Consider the following 21609-nt stretch of genomic DNA (forward strand, 5'->3'; position numbering starts at 1 on the left):
TAAGTGCCACTAAAAATATAACTATTATATGTGCTCCATTACTTCCTCTTGCAAAGCATTGTAGGCATCTACCTCTCCTTTTTGTTCATTTAAAAAAAGTAGCCTCAAATATCCTTTCCCCCCCCCCACCCCTCACCTGACAGCTGTGTCCTCCAGTATTTAAAGTGCACCCTGGGAAAAAGGTGCTGTCTGTCATTGCTTCTTAATTTTACATCTGTCTATCAAGTTGCTCCACGGCCTTCAAAACTTCAGGGGTGGGGGGAGAAATAAAGTAATCCATTGTGACCTCCCTGTTTTTACATCTTTCCATAATCTGCCTGCATATTTATTTTTCCATCTCCTGTTCATTGGGTGACCTACAATACAACCCATCACAGTGATGGCATTATTTCTGAGCTTGACCTATACTGGCTCAGTGGATGATCCCTCCAGTATGTTCTCAGAGTGCAATATTATCCTTGTATAATAATATATCTCCCTACCTCTTTCACATTCCTCTTATGCCTGAAGCACCCTGGAATAATGAACTGCCAGTCATAGTAATACAGCACAGTTCAGGCCCTTCACCCCATTTTGTGCATGGTGACCAAGTTAGCACTTTGAGCTAGTCTCATTTATTTGCATTTGGTCCATATCCTTCTAAGTCCTTCCTCATCATATCTGTTAAAGTTGTAATTGTAGCGGTTTCTATGGCAGCTTGTTCTAGATATGGACCACCCTCTGAGTCCTGCTCCCCTCCCAGCCAAATCTCTAATGGTCACATCACAATTCCATTCGCTAATCCACAGAAACATTTCAATGCGAATGCAATTTGAGATTCCAGGAGGTGATAGATGTAATTAATGAGTTGACTAATTGTGGTGATACACCACTAGCCTACTGCAGGGAGCGATCTCTGTACCTGCAGGAAGACCACTGGAGGACTGACTACACCTGGCCGGGTGTAATCAGCTGACCTGAATAGACCCTCAGGGGACTAACTCTACCCGGACGGCTGTCAATCCCTGACCGGGATATAGTCCTGAGCCAGTCACTCGGGATCCACCATCACAGCCAATATTGTAGCAGAGACATTTAGCCAAATAAAGCCTGTTGTAAAGCCTTCAAATTTGTGTCTGCTTACTGCTGCTGCAGTGCATCACATTTTATTTGGCTAAAATTTAAACCTGCCATGGAAAAGTTCCTGACCGTCGGGAGCCTGGAAATGGACCCTCGGCACATGAAAGCCCAGGCACGCGTCGAGATCTGGAAGCATGCAGTTGAGGCAGTCATCCAGGCCCACTCTGACGTGGTCAATATGAACCAGAAGAAACTCATGGTGCTCCGCACTAAGTTGGGCCCTCGTGCCTTCCAAGCTCTCAAGGTTTGCACCGAGTACCCAGAAGCGATGGCCACCCTGGAGGCCATGTACAAGCCCCCGACAAATGTGGTATATGTCAGATTCCTGCTAAGTGTCCAAGCCCAGCAGCCAGGTGAGACATCTGAAGCCTACCTGGGGGTCCTGCATGAGGTCTCCTGTCCGTGTCTGGCAGAGCCCAAGGTGAACAAAGGGGAAGTGGAGTGATTGATCAGGGATGCCAGTGTTAGAGGTCTGCGCTCGAGATCCGCCTGGCAGAAGCTGCTGGAAGACAACATCTCACTTGCCTGAATTGAGGTAGTCAGCTCCTTGGAGGCTGCTGCCCTCCATGCAGAAGCCTTCAACTTCTGACTCCCCCAAGCCTCCGTGTTGCCCGCCCAGATGGCTGCTGTGACTCAGGGACCGCTGGTGGAAGAGAGCATCGCTGCTGCAGGCACGCAGCACCCCTGTGGGACCTGGTGTGGGTCAGGCCAACGATCTCGCAAAAACTGCCTGGCCAGGAACCTGTTTGCTTGCGATGTGGCAAGAAAAGCCATTATGAGAAAGTGTGTCTCTCTAGGCCTGCCGGCAGCTCAGCAGCCCTCCAGGATCACATCGCTTCTCTTCCCCCCCCCCCCCCCCTCACCGACACCACTATGTGCAAGGACCAGGTGATGCTACTTCCATCCTCCTTGCCAGCCCCACTTCCAGCCCCACCCTTGACAGGCACTGCAGCCGTGTGCTTACCACGTCGCCGCCATACCTGCCAAAGCCTCGCCTGCCAGGATCGATGATGATGTCACTTCTGCCAAAGCCAAAAACGCCAAAGCCAAAAACGCCACTTCCAACCCTGATGATGCCAGTACTGTGTAGTCAGCACGACTGGCGGGCAAGCCATACTGCCACCACGTGCTCCACCAGGGTGCCACCACCTTGTGCCAACTGAAACTGCTGCCATCTTGGGGCGATCGGGCCTACTCAGTACCTCACCACATCCTCCACCCAGTACAGGAGCACATGGTCAACATGGGTGCCAACCGGACAGCCCACTCAATGCACCCCATGCATGTGGAAGACGACACCACCGGCCACCACTCGCCTCAACCGTTGGGGAGCAGCAACTCTGACCCTGAGATGGTCCTATCAGCCACTACACTCAGGCGCTCGATGATGGACGTCGCTATCAATGGTCAGGTAACGAAATGCCTATTTCACCGGTAGCACCGAGAGCTTTATACACCCTAATGTGGCCGGACCCTAAGACAAAATCTACCCCACAAACTTTGCCATAGCATTCACAGCCCAGGACTGCTCCATAACAGCCCTTGGGCACTGCTCCATCGATCTGACTGTGGGAAGGGAGACATACAATGGGTTCAGGCTCCTGGTCATGCCCATACTCTGTCCCCCAGTCCTCTTAGGGCTAAACTTCAAGAGCATCACCTTAGCTTTTCCGTGGGCCCCTCCCCGTTTACACTCCACAGCGTGCTGTTCAACCAGCCCCAGCTCATCTGCAGCCTCTCCACGCTGCACATCACCCCTCCCACCCTCTTCAACTACCTCACACCAGACTGCAAACCAATAGCAGCCAGGAGCAGGTGCTATTGCACAGCTGATCGAGACTTCATCAGAGTGGAGGTAAAGTGGCTTCTGGCAGAGGGTGTCATAGAACCCAGCTCCAGTCCCTGAAGAGCCCAGGTCCTGGTGGTCAAAGGGGCCAGCACACCAAGGATGGTTGTAGACTACAGCCAGACTGTTACACCCAGCTGGTCACCTGCCCCTTACCCAGGATAGCTGACATGGTCAATGAGATAGCCTGCTACAGGGTCTTCATGATCGACCTGAAGTCGGCCTACCACCAGCTCCTGATCCACACACGGGACAAGCCCTATACTGCCTTTGAGACAGATGGGCGCCTCTACCAGTTCTGCTGAGTTCTTGTTTGGGGGAACTAATGGGGTCTCTGTTTTCCAGCGCAAAATGGACCGCCTGGTAGACTAGCACAATCTGAGAGCAACCTTCCCATATTTGACCAATGTCACCATCTGCGGCCAATACCAGTAGGACCACGATGCCAACCTGGAGAGATTTCTCCGATGGTCGAAGAGCTGAACCTCACTCACAACCAAGAGAAGTGTGTGTTCAGCACCACCCACCTCGCCATCCTGGGGTACATTGTGAAGCACGGTGTCATTGACCCCAATCTGGAGCGCGTGCACCCATTAATGGAACTCCCTCTCCCACACACGCTCAAGGCCCTCCGCAGGTGTCTTGGGCTCTTCTCCTATTACTCTGTGGTTCCCCTGCTTCTCGGACAAGGACTTCTCACTGGCCTAAGCCACCACCTTTCCCCTCTCACCCAAGGCGCAGGCAGCCTTTACAAGCATCAGGCAGGACATCACAGATGCCACAATGCATGACGTAGGCGAGAACTCTCCATTCTAGATGGAGTGCGATGCCTCCGATGTGGCCCTTGCTGCGATCCTCAACCAGAAGTGGCGACTTCTTGTTGAGAACCCTCCACGGTTCCAAGCTCAGGCACTCCGCCAATGAAAAGGAGGCCCAACTGATCGTTGAAGTGGTCCACCACTGGCGCCACTACCTGGCAGGCAAGTGGTTCACCTTACTCACCGACTAGCATGCAGTGACATTCATGTTCAGCATCACCCATAAAGGCAAGATCAAAAACGACAAGATCTTGCACTGGAAAGTCGAGCTGGCAACTTTCAGCTACGACATCCAGTATCGACTGGGGAAGTTCAACAACTCCCCGACGCCCTATCCCAGATCTACGTGTTGGCCGAGGCCGACCAGCTGCAGGCACTCCACGAATCTCTCTGCCACCCGGACGTGGCATGCCTGTACCATTTCATAAGTACTGAACCTCCCATATACTGTCAGAAAGTCCAGACCATGACTGAGGCATGCCAGGTCTGTGGGGAATGCAAGCCCTGTTTCTTACGTCCACCCCAGGCCCATGTCATAATGGCCCTTCAAACACCTCAGCATTGACTTTAAGGGCCCCCTGCCTTCAACAAACAGAAACTTCTACTTACTCTCAGAGATAGACAAGTACTCCCGTTTTTACTTTGCCATCCCTTGCCCAGACACCTCCACAGCCACCATCATGAGGGCACTGACACAGATCTTCACTTTGTCGGCTACCCAGTGTTCATCCACAGCGACCAAGGGTCCAGTTTCATGAGTGAGGAGCTGTGCCAGTACTTGGTAGCGTGGGACATCACAACTAGTCGCACGACTAGTTATAACCTGAGGGGCAATGGGCAGGTGGAGCGCAAAAACGGAGTGATCTGGAAGGCAGTCCTCCTGTCCCTCAGGTCCAAAGGCTGGTCCATGGACTACTGGCAAGACATTCTCCCTGAGGTGCTCCATGCCATCAGGTCGCTCCTGTGCATGGCAACAAACGAGACCCCTCACGAATGCCTGTTTTCATTCCCCAGGAACTCAGCGACTAGAATGTCCCTCCCAGCATGGCTCACATCTCCGGAACTGGTGCTCCTGTGTAAAAATGCACAGGCCCACAAGGCTGACCCCATGGTCGAGCCTGTGTTCCTCCTTCACACCAATCACAACTATGCCTACATCAGGTACCCTAGTGGCCGGGAGGACACTGTCTCAACCAGGGATCTGGCTCCAACAGGGACACCAACACCAGCACAGCCTCCACCACGCCGACCCAACGCATCCTTCCTACCTCGGGCATCCGTGACTCGGGGGTCAACCTATCTCCCGCGCCCCTCCAGCGCCTTCCCCTCTTGCCGATCCAGGCCGACCCGACCACTCCACACTATTTCACACCAACCGCTCTGGCGCCCATCCTAACCATCTCAACTGGCCCTCAGGCACCCAGCACACCCTCGCCAACTTTTGACCAGGAGGTAACCTTGCAACAGTCACAGAGACACTGACAGACACCGGACCATCTAATCTGTAATATGTAAGCACCGCCTGGGACTATTACACAACCACACCCCCAGGACAATTTTGAAGAAGGGGGTCAATGTGGTGATACACCTCTAGCCTACTGCAGGGAGCGATCTCTGTACCTGCAGAAAGACCACCGGAGGACAGACTACACCTGGTCGGCTGTCAATCAGCCGACCTGAATAAACCCTAGGGGGCTAATTCCACCCGGCTGGCTGTCAATTACCTGACCAGGATAGAGTCCTGTGCTAGCCTCTCCCGAGCCAGTCACTCGGGAGCCACCATCACAGCCACTATTGTAGCAGAGACTTTTAGCCAAATAAAGCCTGTTGTACAGTCTTAAAGTTTGTGTCTGCTTACTGCTGCTGCAGTGGATCACAATAATAATGAAATTGCACTGTCAAAAAGTTCAAGGCAGAGAGGACTTCATCCGAATTTAACTGAAGTCCATATGAGGGGCAGGAAATGTACACCAAATCAGCTGGAAAAATTCTATTGCAAAAATAAAATTGAATGAATAAGTATACCATACAAGCATCGCTTAAGATGATCTCTGTTTCTGGCAGTAGTAGTATGATTTTTATCATTGTATGCAGTCAGCCCATCACCTGTTGGAGATTAGGCAGGAAACTTTTTTCAGTCAGCTCTTGAACTTGTGAATGCCCATCAATAGTGGTAGTAATTGAAGTCTGTTGAGAATATTTGAGTCTTAATGCAACAATTTTTAAAATAATATTTGAGACTTTCTTTTCACCTTGAGGTCACAGAATTACTCAGCCAGACTCGTGATGGCCAAAATGTGCAAGTAACAGTTACCTTGACCAATGAATTGCCTCCTACCTCTCCAACATGCCTTCAGTTTTACAACATTGTGTTCAGGAGGTAAGTGGTGATAAATGTTTATTCATCTTTTTCATTTAGCATCCTTTAAGGATGATGCAGATAGATTAGGTAGTCCCAATTGTCGACTTGATGCAGGTTTGACTGGTGTAATGGCTATTTGTATTGCAGAGCTTTGAGATTGTATTAGCCAATTAATAATTACACTAAACTTGTTAGCATCTTTCCTATTGGAAATAAAATCTGATTTACAAATTTGCAGCTTCAAAACCATTTGCTGACCAAGATGCTATGGAAAAACCTATTTTTAAAGTGTTGTGTTATTGTGTGTGTTTACTTTGTTCAAAGATATGGAGGATGTAGTAGCATGGTGACTTGAGGATTGGATCACTTGATGTACTTGTCTGTATCCCATAAAATAACTGAAGACTTTGAATTCAACTGAATGAATAAATATGGATTTAAATGCTACTGACTTTAAAAAAAGGAACTGTTAAAAAGCCTCTGGTTTACTAACATCCTTCAGGGAAGAAAATCTCCTGCTTTTGCTAAGTATGCCCTATAGATGACTCCAGATTCACCAATGTGGTTGACTCTTAAATACCTCTTCAGTTCAGAGACCACTATAGCTGGATAACAAATAGCAGTCTTTCTAGAGATGTCTGTCCTATGAACAAAGTTCCTATGTGTATGGTTTCTCAATGTGGGCCATACTTGTTAAGAGTCCCTTGTAAGTTTGAGACGGAGAGGGCTTCAGCATTATTCAAAACAAGTTCCATTTGAATTATCGAGAACGATAGAACTTTACAACACAGTAAACAGGCCCTTTGGCCCTTCTAGACTGTGGCAAACTATTATTCTGCCTAATTCCACTGACACATTGATTCCATACCATCCCCATCCATGTATCTGTCCAAATTTTTCTAAAATGTTAAAATTTATCCCACATTTGCCACTTCAACTGGCAGCTCTTTCCATACTCCTACCACTTTTTTTAAAAAATTTTTTTATTTTTCACACCATAAATCACATTAACCATGATACACACTTTTTCCTTTTCACACATACACAGTGCCATTTTCTCCCCCCCCCCCTCCTCCCATCCCACCCTCCCTACCTCCCCCCTCCCGTCCATTTAAGGTACAAAATCTAGGATACATTAAACCAGTCAGACAATGTTGTCATTCAATAAAAATACACCAGAAATTCCACTGAGTCCATTCTTTTCATTTCCTTTTCCTTCCGTTAACTTGGGTAGTGATTGTCCCCGGTAGGTTTTCGCTATTGTGTTTCATGTAAGGCTCCCATATTTGTTCGAATATTTCAATATTATTTCTTAAACTATATGTTATTTTTTCTAATGGAATACATTTATTCATTTCTATATACCATTGTTGTATTTTCAAATTATCTTCCAATTTCTAGGTTGACATAATACATTTTTTTGCTACGGCTAGAGCTATCTTAACAAATCTTTTTTGTGCATCCTCCAAATCAATTCCAAATTCTTTGTTTTTTATGTTACTTAGGAGGAAGATCTCTGGATTCTTTGGTATATTGTTTTCTGTTATTTTATTTAATATCTGATTTAGATCTTCCCAAAATTTTTCTACTTTCTCATGTCCAGATTGCATGAATTGTTGTTCCCATTTCTTTTTTACATCGAAAACATCTATCAGATACTGTTGGGTCCCATTTATTTAACTTTTGAGGTGTAATGTATAGCCTGTGTATCCAGTTATATTGTATCATACGTAACCTCGTATTTATCGTATTTCTCATCGTTCCAGAGCATAACTTCTCCCATGTTTCCTTTTTTATCTTTATATTTAAATCTTGTTCCCATTTTTGTTTAGTTTTACCATTTGTTTCCTCATTCTCCTTTTCTTGCAGTTTAATATACATATTTGTTATAAATCTTTTGATTATCATTGTATCTGTAATCACATATTCAAAGTTACTTCCCTCTGACAAACTCAAACTGCTTCCTAATTTATCCTTCAAGTAGGATCTCAATTGGTAATATGCCAGCACTGTATCTTGAGTTATATTGTATTTATCTTTCATTTGTTCAAAGGATAAGAATCTATTTCCTGAAAAACAATTTTCTATTCTTTTAATCCCTTTTTTCTCCCATTCTCTAAAGGAAAGGTTATCTATTGTAAAAGGGAGTAACTTGTTTTGCGTCAATATTAGTTTTGGTAATTGATAATTTGTTTTATTTCTTTCTACATGAATCTTCTTCCAAATATTGAGTAGATGATGTAATACTGGAGAACTTCTATGTTGTACCAATTTTTCATCCCTTTTATATAATATGTGTTGAGGTATCTTTTCCCCTATTTTATCTAATTCTAATCTAGTCCAATCTGGCTTTTCCCTTGTTTGATAAAAATCTGATAGGTATCTTAATTGTGCGGCGCTATAATAATTTTTAAAGTTTGGCAGTTGTAAGCCTCCTTGTTTATACCATTCTGTTAATTTATCTAGTGCTATCCTCGGTTTCCCCCCTTTCTATAAAAATTTCCTTATTATTTTCTTTAACTCCTTGAAGAATTTCTCTGTCAGTTGTATTGGCAATGCCTGAAATAGGTTTAATATCCTTGGAAAAATGTTCATTTTAATACAGTTTATCCTTCCTATTAGTGTTAGTGGTAAATCTTTCCAATGCTCTAAATCGTCCTGTAATTTTTTCATTAGTGGATAATAATTGAGTTTATATAGTTGGCCGAGATTTTTGTTTATTTGTACACCTAGGTATCTTATTGCTTGCATTTGCCATCTAAATGGGGATTCCTTCTTAAATTTTGAGAAATCCGCATTATTCATAGGCATTGCTTCACTTTTATTTACGTTAATCTTGTAACCCGACACTTCTCTATATTCCTTCAATTTCTTATATAATTCTTTTATTGATAGTTCTGGTTCTGTTAAGTATACTATAACATCATCCGCAAATAAACTGATTTTATATTCCTTGTCTTTTATTTTTATCCCTTTTATATTATTTTCTGTTCTTATCAATTCTGCTAGTGGTTCTATAGCTAACGCAAACAATAAAGGTGATAGTGGGCATCCCTGCCGTGTTGACCTGCTTAAGTTAAATTGCTTTGATACATGTCCATTTACTGTCACTTTCGCTAACAGTCCCTTATATAATGCTTTAATCCAATTAATATACTTCTCCGGTAAACTGAATTTTTGCAATACTTTGAACAAATAATTCCATTCTACTCTGTCAAAGGCCTTCTCTGCATCTAAAGCAACTGCTACTGTTGGTTCTTTATTCCCTTCTACTGCATGAATTAAGTTAATAAATTTACAAATATTGTCTGTTGTGCGTCTTTTTTTGATAAATCCAGTTTGGTCTAGATTTACCATTTTCGGTACATACTCTGCTAATCTGTTTGCTAATAGTTTAGCTATTATCTTATAATCTGTGTTAAGTAAAGATATTGGTCTATATGACGCTGGTGTGAGTGGATCTTTCCCTTGCTTTAGTATTACTGTAATTATTGCTGTTTTACATGAATCTGGTAAGCTTTGTGTTTTATCAATCTGGTTGATTACTTCCAGGAGGGGTGGAATTAATGTCTTTAAATGTTTTATAGAATTCTATTGGGAATCCATCCTCTCCTGGTGTCTTATTATTTGGTAATTTTTTTATTATCTCTTGTATTTCTACTATTCCAAATGGCTCTGTTAATTTATTTTGTTCCTCTATTTGTAGTTTTGGTAGTTCAATTTTAGTTAGAAATTCATCTATTTTCCCTTCTTTCCCTTTGTTTTCAGTTCGGTATAATTGTTCATAGAATTCTCTAAAGTTTTCCTTAATTTCTTTTGGATTATATGTAATTTGTTTGTCTTTTTTCCTTGATGCCAATACCATTTTCTTAGCTTGTTCTGTCTTAAGCTGCCATGCTAGGATTTTGTCCATTTTTTCACCTAGTTCATAATATTTCTGTTTTGTCTTCATTATATTCTTCTCCAGCTTATATGTTTGTAGTGTTTCATATTTTATTTTTTTATCTGCCAATTCTCTTCTTTTAGTTGTATCTTCCTTCATTGCTAATTCTTTTTCTATATTTACTATTTCCCTTTCCAACTGCTCTGTTTCCTGATTATAGTCCTTTTTCATCTTGGTTACATAACTTATTATTTGCCCTCTAATGAATGCTTTCATTGCATCCCATAGTATAAACTTATCTTTCACTGATTTCGTATTTATTTGAAAATACATTTTAATTTGTCTTTCAATAAATTCTCTAAAATCCTGCCTTTTAAGTAACATGGGGTTTAATCTCCATCTATACATTCTTGGAGGGATGTCCTCTAACTTTACTGTCAATATTAAGGGTGAATGGTCCAATAGTATTCTAGCTTTATATTCTGTTTTTCTTACTCTATCTTGCATACGAGCTGATAACAAAAATAGGTCTATTCTTGAATATGTTTTATGTCTAGCCGAGTAATATGAATATTCCTTTTCCTTTGGGTGTTGTTTCCTCCATATATCCAAAAGTTGCATTTCTTCCATCGACTTAATTATAAATTTGGTTACTTTGTTTTTTCTGTTAATTTTTTTCCCAGTTTTGTCCATATTTGAATCCAAATTCAGGTTGAAATCCCCTCCTATTAATATGTTCCCTTGCGTATCTGCTATCTTCAAAAAGATATCTTGCATAAACTTTTGATCTTCTTCGTTAGGTGAATATACATTGAGTAGATTCCAAAACTCCGAATATATCTGACATTTTATCATTACATATCTCCCTGCTGGATCTATTATTTCCTCTTCTATTTTAAATGGCACATTTTTACTAATTAATATAGCTACTCCTCTTGCTTTTGAATTATACGATGCTGCTGTTACGTGTCCTACCCAATCTCTCTTTAATTTCTTGTGCTCCAATTCAGTTAAATGTGTTTCTTGCACAAATGCTATATCAATTTTTTCTTTTTTCAGTAAATTTAGCAGTTTCTTCCTTTTAATTTGGTTATGTATTCCATTAATATTTAAAATCATATAGTTCAACGTAGCCATTTTATACTTTGTTTATCTTCCCTTTCCGTTTCTCCATCATTACCTTTCCTTCTTATCCATTTCTGTTTTCTTGTTTTGAAACCTTTATAAGACAACATTCCTAAAACATCAAACATTTTCCTTATTCTCCTATTTAAAACTTCTTTAGCCCCAATCTCCCCTTCCCCTCCTGAGTTGTCCTTTATCCCTTGTCGGACAACCACATCTCCCCTCTCCATTTGGATTTGCGAATTCACTCGCAAGTGTCAGCTGATTTTGCAGTGACCGTAACTCCTCCCCATCCAGCCCCCCCAGAAAAGATTTCACTTTTCATATGTAACAAAGGTCACTCTTTTAATTCCCTCCTTATTCCCTCTATTCCATTTCCTTCCCTTATTAATTCTTGTCTATACTCTCTATATTTTCCTCTAAATACAGATACATTCATGTATGCACACTATACATATACACACATATACCTCTTTACCCACATACATATAAATCGTGGTCATTTTTACTCTTATTACATGTCTTCATCTCTCTGTTTGTTTTGTAGTTGTTCTGCAAATTTCCTTGCTTCCTCTGGATCCGAGAATAGTTTTTTTCCATAAGATCGTTTTCGCTGTATTGAACACCTTCCTCTTCTTCAGGAGTTCAAAACTTATGTGTATTTTTAGTTCGCAGTCTTTTGTACTCTCGTTACATGTCTTCATCTCTCAGTCTATTTTGTAATTGTTCTGCAAATTTTCGTGCTTCCTCTGGATCCGAGAATAGTCTGTTTTGCTGTCTTGGAATAAATATTTTCAATACCGCTGGATGCTTTAGTATAAATTTATACCCTTCCATAAAATCGCCTTTGCTGTATTGAACTCCTTTCTCTTCTTCAGGAGTTCAAAACTTATATCTGGATAAATGAAGATTTTTCGCCCTTTGTACTCCAGTGGCTTGTTGTTCTCTCTTACTTTTTCCATTGTTTTCTCCAGTACCTTTTCTCTTGTAGTATATCTTAGGAATTTTACTAAAATAGATCTTGGCTTTTGTTGTGGCTGTGGTTTAAAGGCCAATGCTCTATGTGCCCTTTCTATTTCCATTTCTTGCTGTAGTTCTGGACATCCTAGGATCCTAGGGATCCAATCTTTTTTATAAACTCTCTCATATTCTTGCCTTCTTCATCTTCCTTAAGGCTCACTATCTTTGTTATTTCTTCTGTTATAATTTTCCATTATATCTATTTTCTGAGCTAACAGTTCTTGTGTCTCTATAACTTTTTTATTAGATTCCTCTGATTTCTTTTTTAAGTCCTCTACCTCCATTTCTACTGCTGCTTCTCGTTCTTCCACCTTGTCCATTCTTTTTCCCATTTCTGATAAGGTCATATCTATTTTATTCATTTTCTCTTCTGTATTGTTTATTCTTCTTCTTAAATCATTAAATTCTTGCGCTTGCCATTCTTTAAATGACTCCATGTATTCTTTAATAAGAGAAAGTATATCCTTTGTCTTGCCTTTCCCTTCTTCTATTTCACTGTACTCTTCCTCTTCGTCGTCTTCTTCCTCTGGGTTGGCCATCTGTTGTTTCTTTGTTGTCCTTTTCTCTTCTTTCTTGTTTTCGTTGTCTTCTATGTTCTCCTCTTGCTGCAGCTGTTCTGCAGCTGTCATTGCCGGCTGTGGAGATCGACTCCCCAGCTGGTCACCCCTCCCGTCGGTGTGTTTTTTTGCATGCGCATCGCGCATGTGCAACTCCTCGCGCATGCACGGTTGCGCACTTTTACTCGGGAGCGGGTTTCTCTCTCCACCGCGGGCCTCTTCGAACAGGTAAGGCCTTCTCCTTCTTCTTCCGTTGTCTTCTCTTCCTCTCTTCTTACCGTTGGTTTCGATTTTTCTTTTTTCGTCGCCATCTTCTTTCCACCTTTATACTCACTTTACTTTAATTTTTATTTTTGTGCCTTTGTGTTTTCCTTTGTTTTTTCTGGAGAGGGCTGGAGTTCACCGTCCGGCCACTACTCCATCACGTGACTCCTCCATACTCCTACCACTCTGAAGAAATTCTACAGAACCATAGAAAGGTACAGCACAGAAAGTTTCTTCAGCCTTTCTAGTCTGAGTAGAGCTATTTTTCTGCCTAGTCACACTGACCTGCACCCAGTCCATAGCCCTCCATACCACTCCATTCATGTACCTGTCCAAATTCTTCTTAAATGTTAAATTCCCCCGAATGTAACCTGTAAACTTCTCTCCTTTCACCATGAACCCACATCCTCTGGTTTGTATCTCACCTGACCTCGGTGGAAAAAACTTAGTTGCATTTACTCTACCTGTCATGATTTTAAGTTAAATCTCCTCTCATTCTTCTATACTCCAGGGAATAAAGTCCAAACCCATTTAACTTTTCCATGCAACTCCCTTCCTCAAGTCATGCAACATCCTAATAAATCTTCTTGTACTCTTTCAATCTTAATGATAATGTATCTTTCCAGTAGTTACATGACCAAAACTACGCACAATGCTCCAAGTTTGGCCTCACCAATGTATTGTACAACTTTACCATGACATCCCAATTCCTGAACATGATACGATTTATGAAGGCCAAATGTGCCAAAAACTCTTTGATCTTGTCTACTTATGCTGCCACTTTCAGGGAATTGTGTATCTGAATTCCCAGATATCTGTTCTACCACACTTCTCAGAGCTCTACCATTTACCATGCATGTCCTACCTTGGTTTGTTCTTCCAAACTTGTCTGCATTAAATGCCATCTGTTTTGCAGTCTATTTTTCTAGCTGGTCCAGATCCTTCTGCAACCTTAAAAAAAACGTTCCTCACTGTCCACCTCTCTTTGTCATCTGCATTCATCCACTACCACACTCTGGCTTTTCCCATAAAACCAATGTTTTTTGAAAATTTTATTTATTAGTATCTTACATACATTTCAAATTAACTTGCAATATCATTACACAATAAATATTAAATAATTTTCAATTTTCCCCCACTCCTACAGATAGAAAAAAGAAAGAAAACACATACATAATTATGAATGTAATTATGTTTATAATACCATAATATATTTCTTGATGTAAATACCATATTTTCGAGTGGAGAGTTGGAATAAAAGGTCTGGATTCATCTATATCCATAATCTCATTTTTGGCTCCCACATTTAACAAAATTTGTCATAATCATCTCTCATGTAAGTATTTTGTTTTCTAATGGGAGTCAATGTTTTATTTCATTAAACTATTCTATCTTTACATTACTATCCATTTTCCACATTTTAGCTACACACTTTCTCACTACTGCTGTTGCTAAACTCAAAAAGACTCTTTATATTTGCCTAGCCCCAACTTAATATCATATTACCCAATAACCTTTACTTTTAATATCTTCTCTAGCACAACACAATTCTTTCCAAAAATCTTAGCCTTTCCATAATGAATGCAAAACATTACCAACCTTTTTAATATCTAAAACATTGAATAGGTTAAATTTATACAACAGTGTATAATACATTTGATGTAAAAAAAATTGTATTGAACCATTTGATTAATTAGTGTATTAGTTACACTGTCTCCACCTAATTTTATCCATATTTCTTCTTGAATTAGTATATTTAAGTCTTGATCCCATTTCAATTTAGTTTTATACAGATCTTTTTACTTTGTTTCTTGTAATTTATTTTACATAGTGGATATAAACCTTTGAATAATAAAAGTATCTGTTATAACATATTCAAATTATGCTCTGGAAGTCTCGATTCTTCCTATTTTCTTCAAATATGATCTTAATTGATAATATGTAAATATTATATATTGCGATTGTGGTGCCTACTGCAGGGGGCAACCTCTGTACCTGCAGAAGAGTATGGGGGAACAGGACAACACATGGCTGGCTGTCAATCAGCCGACTTGAATGGATCAAGCCCCACCCGGTTGGGTGTCAATCACTCTCCGGGATATAAGCCTGAGCCAGCCCTCTGAAGACTCATTCAGAGTTTACAGCAACACAGCCAGCCCTGCTCTGTGGATGTCTTTGCCGATTAAAGCCTGTTGTACAATCTCTTCGGTTTTGTGTGTTTGCTTCTGTCTAATAGCGCACCACAGCGATATCCCATATTTCTCCTTTAATTGATCAAATATCATGAAAATTGAACCTCTAAAACAATCTCGAATTCTCTGTATACCTTTTTCATACCAAGTGTCAAATAAAGAATTATTCATTGTAAATGAAAGAAGCTTATTTTGTCTTAAAGTCAAATGAGTCAACTGATAATTTCTTGCACCTCTTTCTAGATGTATCCCATTCTATATTCGAAACAAGTATTTTAAAATTGGTATTTTTCTACCTTTTATTAAAAAAAAAACTCCATAGTTCCATTTATACAATATTTGCTCTGGACTTATTCAACTCAATATATGCCCACGTTACTTTTCCCCTCTTTGATACCAAAAAGACAAAAATCCCAATTGAAAATGATCCTACTGCAAAGAAGTGAGTGAATAATATCTAATAAACACTATGCATAATGTCAGTCCCACTTATATTAGTAAAATTGAGATGGTTTGAATGTAGTTTGATGGATGTTAAGACACATACTGCAGATGCTAGAATATGGAGCAAAATACAAAATTTTGAGGGTCTAGTGGCACCTGTGTGAGAACTCACTGTTTTGGATTGAGACCCTACATTATGTTGGATATGAAGACTGGTGTCGCTCATTCAGCAGCTTACAGCACTATACATTCATTTCTTCACTAGGTTGCTCTTAGGCAGAAGACTTTTTCCAATCAGCTATTATAACTTTTACAAATAATTTATTATAGTTACATTTCCAAAAACCCATTGAATTCTCAAAAGTGTTTTTTTCCCCTTTCAGACTTTTAAAGATTATGTCCTTGCAGCAAATTGGCCGGCATTACTACAATCCTAAGGATCCTGTAATGATTCCACAGCACAGGTATGTGTAACAGCAGTGTCAAATGTTAACGTCTCAATCTTCCTTGACTTTGCATTTGGAAATCGTACGAAATTGTGTAGTCTTGAGATGGATCAGTTATAGTTGTAGTGGGTAATTCAGTCATTTTAATTTACTGTACTTGTTCCTACTTGTGTTCATTATATTGGTAGCTAGTCAATTTTAGCACTATTTCTCTTCCACCAACTGCCCTCCTCAACCAATCATTGAAGTAACTACCTGGGTGGGAGCAAATAATTTCAGTACAAAGTTGTGAGTGTTTTCTACAAATTGGCAGTTGTCCAGATGTCAGAATTTGAATATGGATTCAAAAATTGGCTGTATTTATCCATGGAGCCTAAATTTAAAGAAATCAAAGCATTATAGAAACATTTTTAATGAAAGATTCAAACTGCACTTATTTTACTCCTTTCTCCAATAGAATCATGGTTTGGCCAGGTTATATCACTTCGATTCTTCAGTATGAGAACCATGTCATGCTTTGTGCGGATGTCAGTCACAAGATTCTGCGCAGTGAAACTGTATATGACATTGTGTATCAGCTATATGCACAATTTGGTGAACATCGGTTTCAGGAGGCATGCTCCAAGGAACTGGTTGGATTAATAGTTCTAACCAGGTATGGTGCACGTTGTATAGTGTGAATCATTTAACTGAATTTCAATAATCTAGAATGAGTGGAGATAGAGCTAAGCAAACATGGTGCAAAAGGAATATTCATATTTAGAGCTCATTGGTCTGAACAAGGGGATTATTTTGATTTGCTCCTATATATTTCCAGGGAAAAGGATTAATGCTCCTGCATTCAAAGGATCTCAGAATGAATGCCATTTTGCCATTGGCCAACTTAACTGCCTGCTTTACATGCATGTTTGCTATCAGTGACGTATGTAAGGTTCCTTTTTATATCAGTGTTTCCCATCACAATTTAGATAATATTTATTTTCCTATCCAACAGGATAATTTCACATATATTTACATTATATTGCATCTGCCACATATTTTCCCATAGAAAACAGAGCAGAACAGCACAGGAATGTTCTTTGCCCCCCACCCCCCCCCCCCAAGTCTGTGGTAACCATGTCAATCTAAACTAATGCCATTTACCTATGCATGGTCTGTGTCCTATGTCCTCTGCCTGTTCAGTTCTTGGTAAATGCATCTTAAATGTTGCAACTGCCTCTTCTGTCACCTCCCTGGCAGTGCATCCTGGACACCTATCACTCTTTTATTGAAACAAAATACTGCTTTCCATATTTCTGTTGAACTTTCCTGTCTCTCCTTAAATCTGTTTTCTAGAATTTGATATTTCTACCCTGGGGAAATTGACGATGCCCTATCTATGCCTTTCATAATTGTACCTACTTCTACCAAGTTATCCCTCAGCCTTTGCTGCAGAGAAAGCGATCTGTTTGTCCATCCTCTCCTTGTCCACACCATGGTGAAGCTCTTGCATCACTCCAACACTGCTACATTTTTAAAAAAAGAAAATACATACAGCACAATAACAGGCCCTTCCAGCCCACGAGTCTGTGCCGCTCAAATGCCCCAATTAACCGATAGCCCCTGTGAATTTTGAAATGTGGAAGAAAACTAGAGGCCCTGGAAGAAATCCACAGACATGGGGCGAATGTCAAACTCCTTAGATAGCGCCGGATTTGAACTCAAGTTGTTGGTGCTGTAATAGCATTGCACTAATTGTGCCGCCTTTGATTGCCCTTGTCCTAACCTGCATCCTTCCCTCTGTATGGTAACCAGAACTGCACACCTCACTCCCAAATGAGGTCTAACTCAAGTTTTGTGCAAGTTTGCAGATGACACCACTGTAAGGGTTAAAATGTAGGTCATTTTTGCCAGTTCTAGCAAGTGGAAATTTCTAGCTGCTACAGAAATTTGTTGACATTCCTTTGAATGTGTCTATAGTTACAGTCAAGGTTAAAAGCTGTTTTTTCGACTATCCTAGGAAAACTGTAGTTTAGTTTTTAATTGGATTTTGTGGTGTCGAATCAAGAAGATAGAGTTAGGACAGACAATTTCTTTTACCATGTACTTTTGAATGTATTAATATCTTATTGTCAGTTTATTAATTTGTTTTAAAGCATAGTTTACTGTTAGAGTAAAAATAGTGGAAAACTCAATGCTATTGAAGCAGACTAATTAATTAACGAGTCAAACCAACCTACTACATGTTCTCAAAAGGGAAATGGTCGTAATAACCACTATAGTAGGCAGAATCTCAAACAATGATGAGACTAAGTACAAGAAGGAAATGGAGAGCCTGGTGGTATGGTGTCACGATGACAACCTCTCTGTGACAATAAAACAAAGGAGCAAGTCATAGACTTCAGGAGGCACGGTGGAGCACACGGCCTTATCTGTATCAATGGTGTTGATGGTTGTGGGGTTTAAGTTCTTAGATATTAATATCACCTACAATCTGTCCTGGTCCGCCTACAATCTGTCCTGGTCCGCCTACAATCTGTCCTGGTCCGCCTACAATCTGTCCTGGTCCGCCTACAATCTGTCCTGGTCCGCCTACAATCTGTCCTGGTCCGCCTACAATCTGTCCTGGTCCGCCTACAATCTGTCCTGGTCCGCCTACAATCTGTCCTGGTCCGCCTACAATCTGTCCTGGTCCGCCTACAATCTGTCCTGGTCCGCCTACAATCTGTCCTGGTCCGCCTACAATCTGTCCTGGTCCGCCTACAATCTGTCCTGGTCCGCCTACAATCTGTCCTGGTCCGCCTACAATCTGTCCTGGTCCGCCTACAATCTGTCCTGGTCCGCCTACAATCTGTCCTGGTCCGCCTGTTTTCATGCTACAGTTAAGAAAGCAAACAGATGCCTCTACTTACTCAGAGGCTGAAGAAAATTCACCATGTCTCCATTGCCTCTTAACAATATGTAATAGATACACAAAACTTGGGCAGGATATTCTTCAACTTGAGCAATGAACTTAATGAATATGAAGGCACTCTGAAGAACTTTGATGTTAGAATGTCAAGATTGAAGGAATTTTGAAACTAGACTACAGGAGGTCTGAAATTTTAAATTTATTTGGTATTTTCTATTTGGGATAAAGGAAAAGTGCAGAAACAGGTCATGAATACAAATGGCTGCTGGACAAAGGGATAGTTTTAGATCTTGCAATTCTATGCTTTCCAAGATTTTCTATTTTTAATTTCCCATTAATTTTGGTGATTTCTAGGTACAATAACAAGACTTACCGAATTGATGACATTGATTGGGTTCAGAATCCCCAAAGCACATTTAAAAAGGCAGATGGTACTCACATCAGCTATGTTGAATACTACAAGAAGGTAATCTGTATATTTTCATTGATCCTTTTAGTTTATCAAACATTCACTGAACAAAAATAAGTTGATATGGTACAAGAAAATATGAGCTATTTGCATTTTTACAGCAATACAGTTTAGACATCATTGATGTGAATCAACCAGTACTTATTAGTCAGCCCAAAAGACGAGGGCCTGGCGCTACGAGTATGGGACCCATTTGCCTCATTCCTGAGCTATGCTATCTTACAGGTAATTTGAATTTAAAATGGTGTCTTAATTGAAGCAGCATGTAATCATGGATAGTGCAAATTTAAAAACTTTTAAATGGCTATTACTTGATGTATGTTCTGTCTCACTGCATGTTGATCATGGTAGAAGAACTTGATTGTACTGATTTATAGTCACATGATGTTGCTGTTACTCGGTAAAACTTTAATCTGTCCACAAGCTCCAACTTAAATTGTTTTGTTAGCTACTCAAATAACTTGTAATAAATTGATGTTGTGCAACATGCAGCATATTTGTAAGAGAATTATCATATTTTTACTTCTACTTGAAGTGCTTATCCACCCCTGCCCCACCCCCAAATGAGCATCCCTGTTTGGGCATTTGATTTCTGCCCTGTATTTCTAAAAAGTTGAGTGATGGATCCTGATAACTATCTGAATACTACCAAAAACCTCCACCCTACATCCAAACTTTAGGCTAAACTTCATTGTGGGGCATGACTGGAACATGTGATAATGTGGAACCATTACTTGATCATGTCTTATCTGCAAAAGCAAGCTACATTAAACCAGATTGACTACTGATGCCCTCCTAGCAAGTTGATGGAATTGTTGGCTTCTCACCAACTTTGTTCAGGTTTTGTTAGAAGCATTTGCACCAGACTTCATTATAGTCAAGTCCGGTTTATTATCCTCTGATTGCACAAGTACAGCCCGATGAAACTGTGTTCTCAGGTCCTCTGTGCAAAACATGCAGACATACAACTAGACCTACCATACAAGACAAATATTCATATATACAAATAATAATTGTCTCAAATGGTTAGTGTGAGTAGGCATTTTCACTGCCTGTGGGGAAGAAGTTGGTTCTCAACCTGGTGGTACTGGCTCTGATACTCCTGTATCTCTTTTCCAATGGGACCAGTTGAAAGATGCTGTGTGCAGAATGGAAGGGGTTCTCAAAGATTTTGCATTCCCTCCTCTGACAACGATCTCAGTAGACTATGTCGATGGGGGAGGGAGAATCCAGTGATCCACTCTGCTGCTCTTATGGTCCTGTGGATTGACCTCCAGTCCATTTCTCTGTAGCAACTGTATCACACCATGATGCAGCTGACCAGGATGCTGTCGATAGAGCTGCTGTCGATAGAGCTGCTGTCGATAGAGCTGCTGTCGATAGAGCTGCTGTCGATAGAGCTGCTGTCGATAGAGCTGCTGTCGATAGAGCTGCTGTCGATAGAGCTGCTGTCGATAGAGCTGCTGTCGATAGAGCTGCTGTCGATAGAGCTGCTGTCGATAGAGCTGCTGTCGATAGAGCTGCTGTCGATAGAGCTGCTGTCGATAGAGCTGCTGTCGATAGAGCTGCTGTCGATAGAGCTGCTGTCGATAGAGCTGCTGTCGATAGAGCTGCTGTCGATAGAGCTGCTGTCGATAGAGCTGCTGTCGATAGAGCTGCTGTCGATAGAGCTGCTGTCGATAGAGCTGCTGTCGATAGAGCTGCTGTCGATAGAGCTGCTGTCGATAGAGCTGCTGTCGATAGAGCTGCTGTCGATAGAGCTGCTGTCGATAGAGCTGCTGTCGATAGAGCTGCTGTCGATAGAGCTGCTGTCGATAGAGCTGCTGTCGATAGAGCTGCTGTCGATAGAGCTGCTGTCGATAGAGCTGCTGTCGATAGAGCTGCTGTCGATAGAGCTGCTGTCGATAGAGCTGCTGTCGATAGAGCTGCTGTCGATAGAGCTGCTGTCGATAGAGCTGCTGTCGATAGAGCTGCTGTCGATAGAGCTGCTGTCGATAGAGCTGCTGTCGATAGAGCTGCTGTCGATAGAGCTGCTGTCGATAGAGCTGCTGTCGATAGAGCTGCTGTCGATAGAGCTGCTGTCGATAGAGCTGCTGTCGATAGAGCTGCTGTCGATAGAGCTGCTGTCGATAGAGCTGCTGTCGATAGAGCTGCTGTCGATAGAGCTGCTGTCG

At 41.2% G+C, this 21609-nt stretch overlaps 1 protein-coding gene across 2 annotated transcripts in view; it reads left to right on the forward strand.

Moving 5' to 3' along the window:
• The window catches only part of piwil1 (piwi-like RNA-mediated gene silencing 1), a 113702-nt gene that overhangs the window by 40127 nt on the left and 51966 nt on the right, over positions 1-21609 (forward strand). For both annotated transcript variants that reach the window (XM_069933560.1, XM_069933559.1), the window contains 5 exons: positions 6042-6163; positions 16014-16094; positions 16534-16731; positions 19321-19432; positions 19537-19660. In XM_069933560.1, the coding sequence (XP_069789661.1) occupies positions 6042-6163; positions 16014-16094; positions 16534-16731; positions 19321-19432; positions 19537-19660 (637 nt within the window). The remainder of the gene's footprint in view (positions 1-6041; positions 6164-16013; positions 16095-16533; positions 16732-19320; positions 19433-19536; positions 19661-21609) is intronic.

Source organism: Narcine bancroftii, chromosome 4, assembly GCF_036971445.1.
Source record: "Narcine bancroftii isolate sNarBan1 chromosome 4, sNarBan1.hap1, whole genome shotgun sequence".
Taxonomy (NCBI): domain Eukaryota; kingdom Metazoa; phylum Chordata; class Chondrichthyes; order Torpediniformes; family Narcinidae; genus Narcine; species Narcine bancroftii.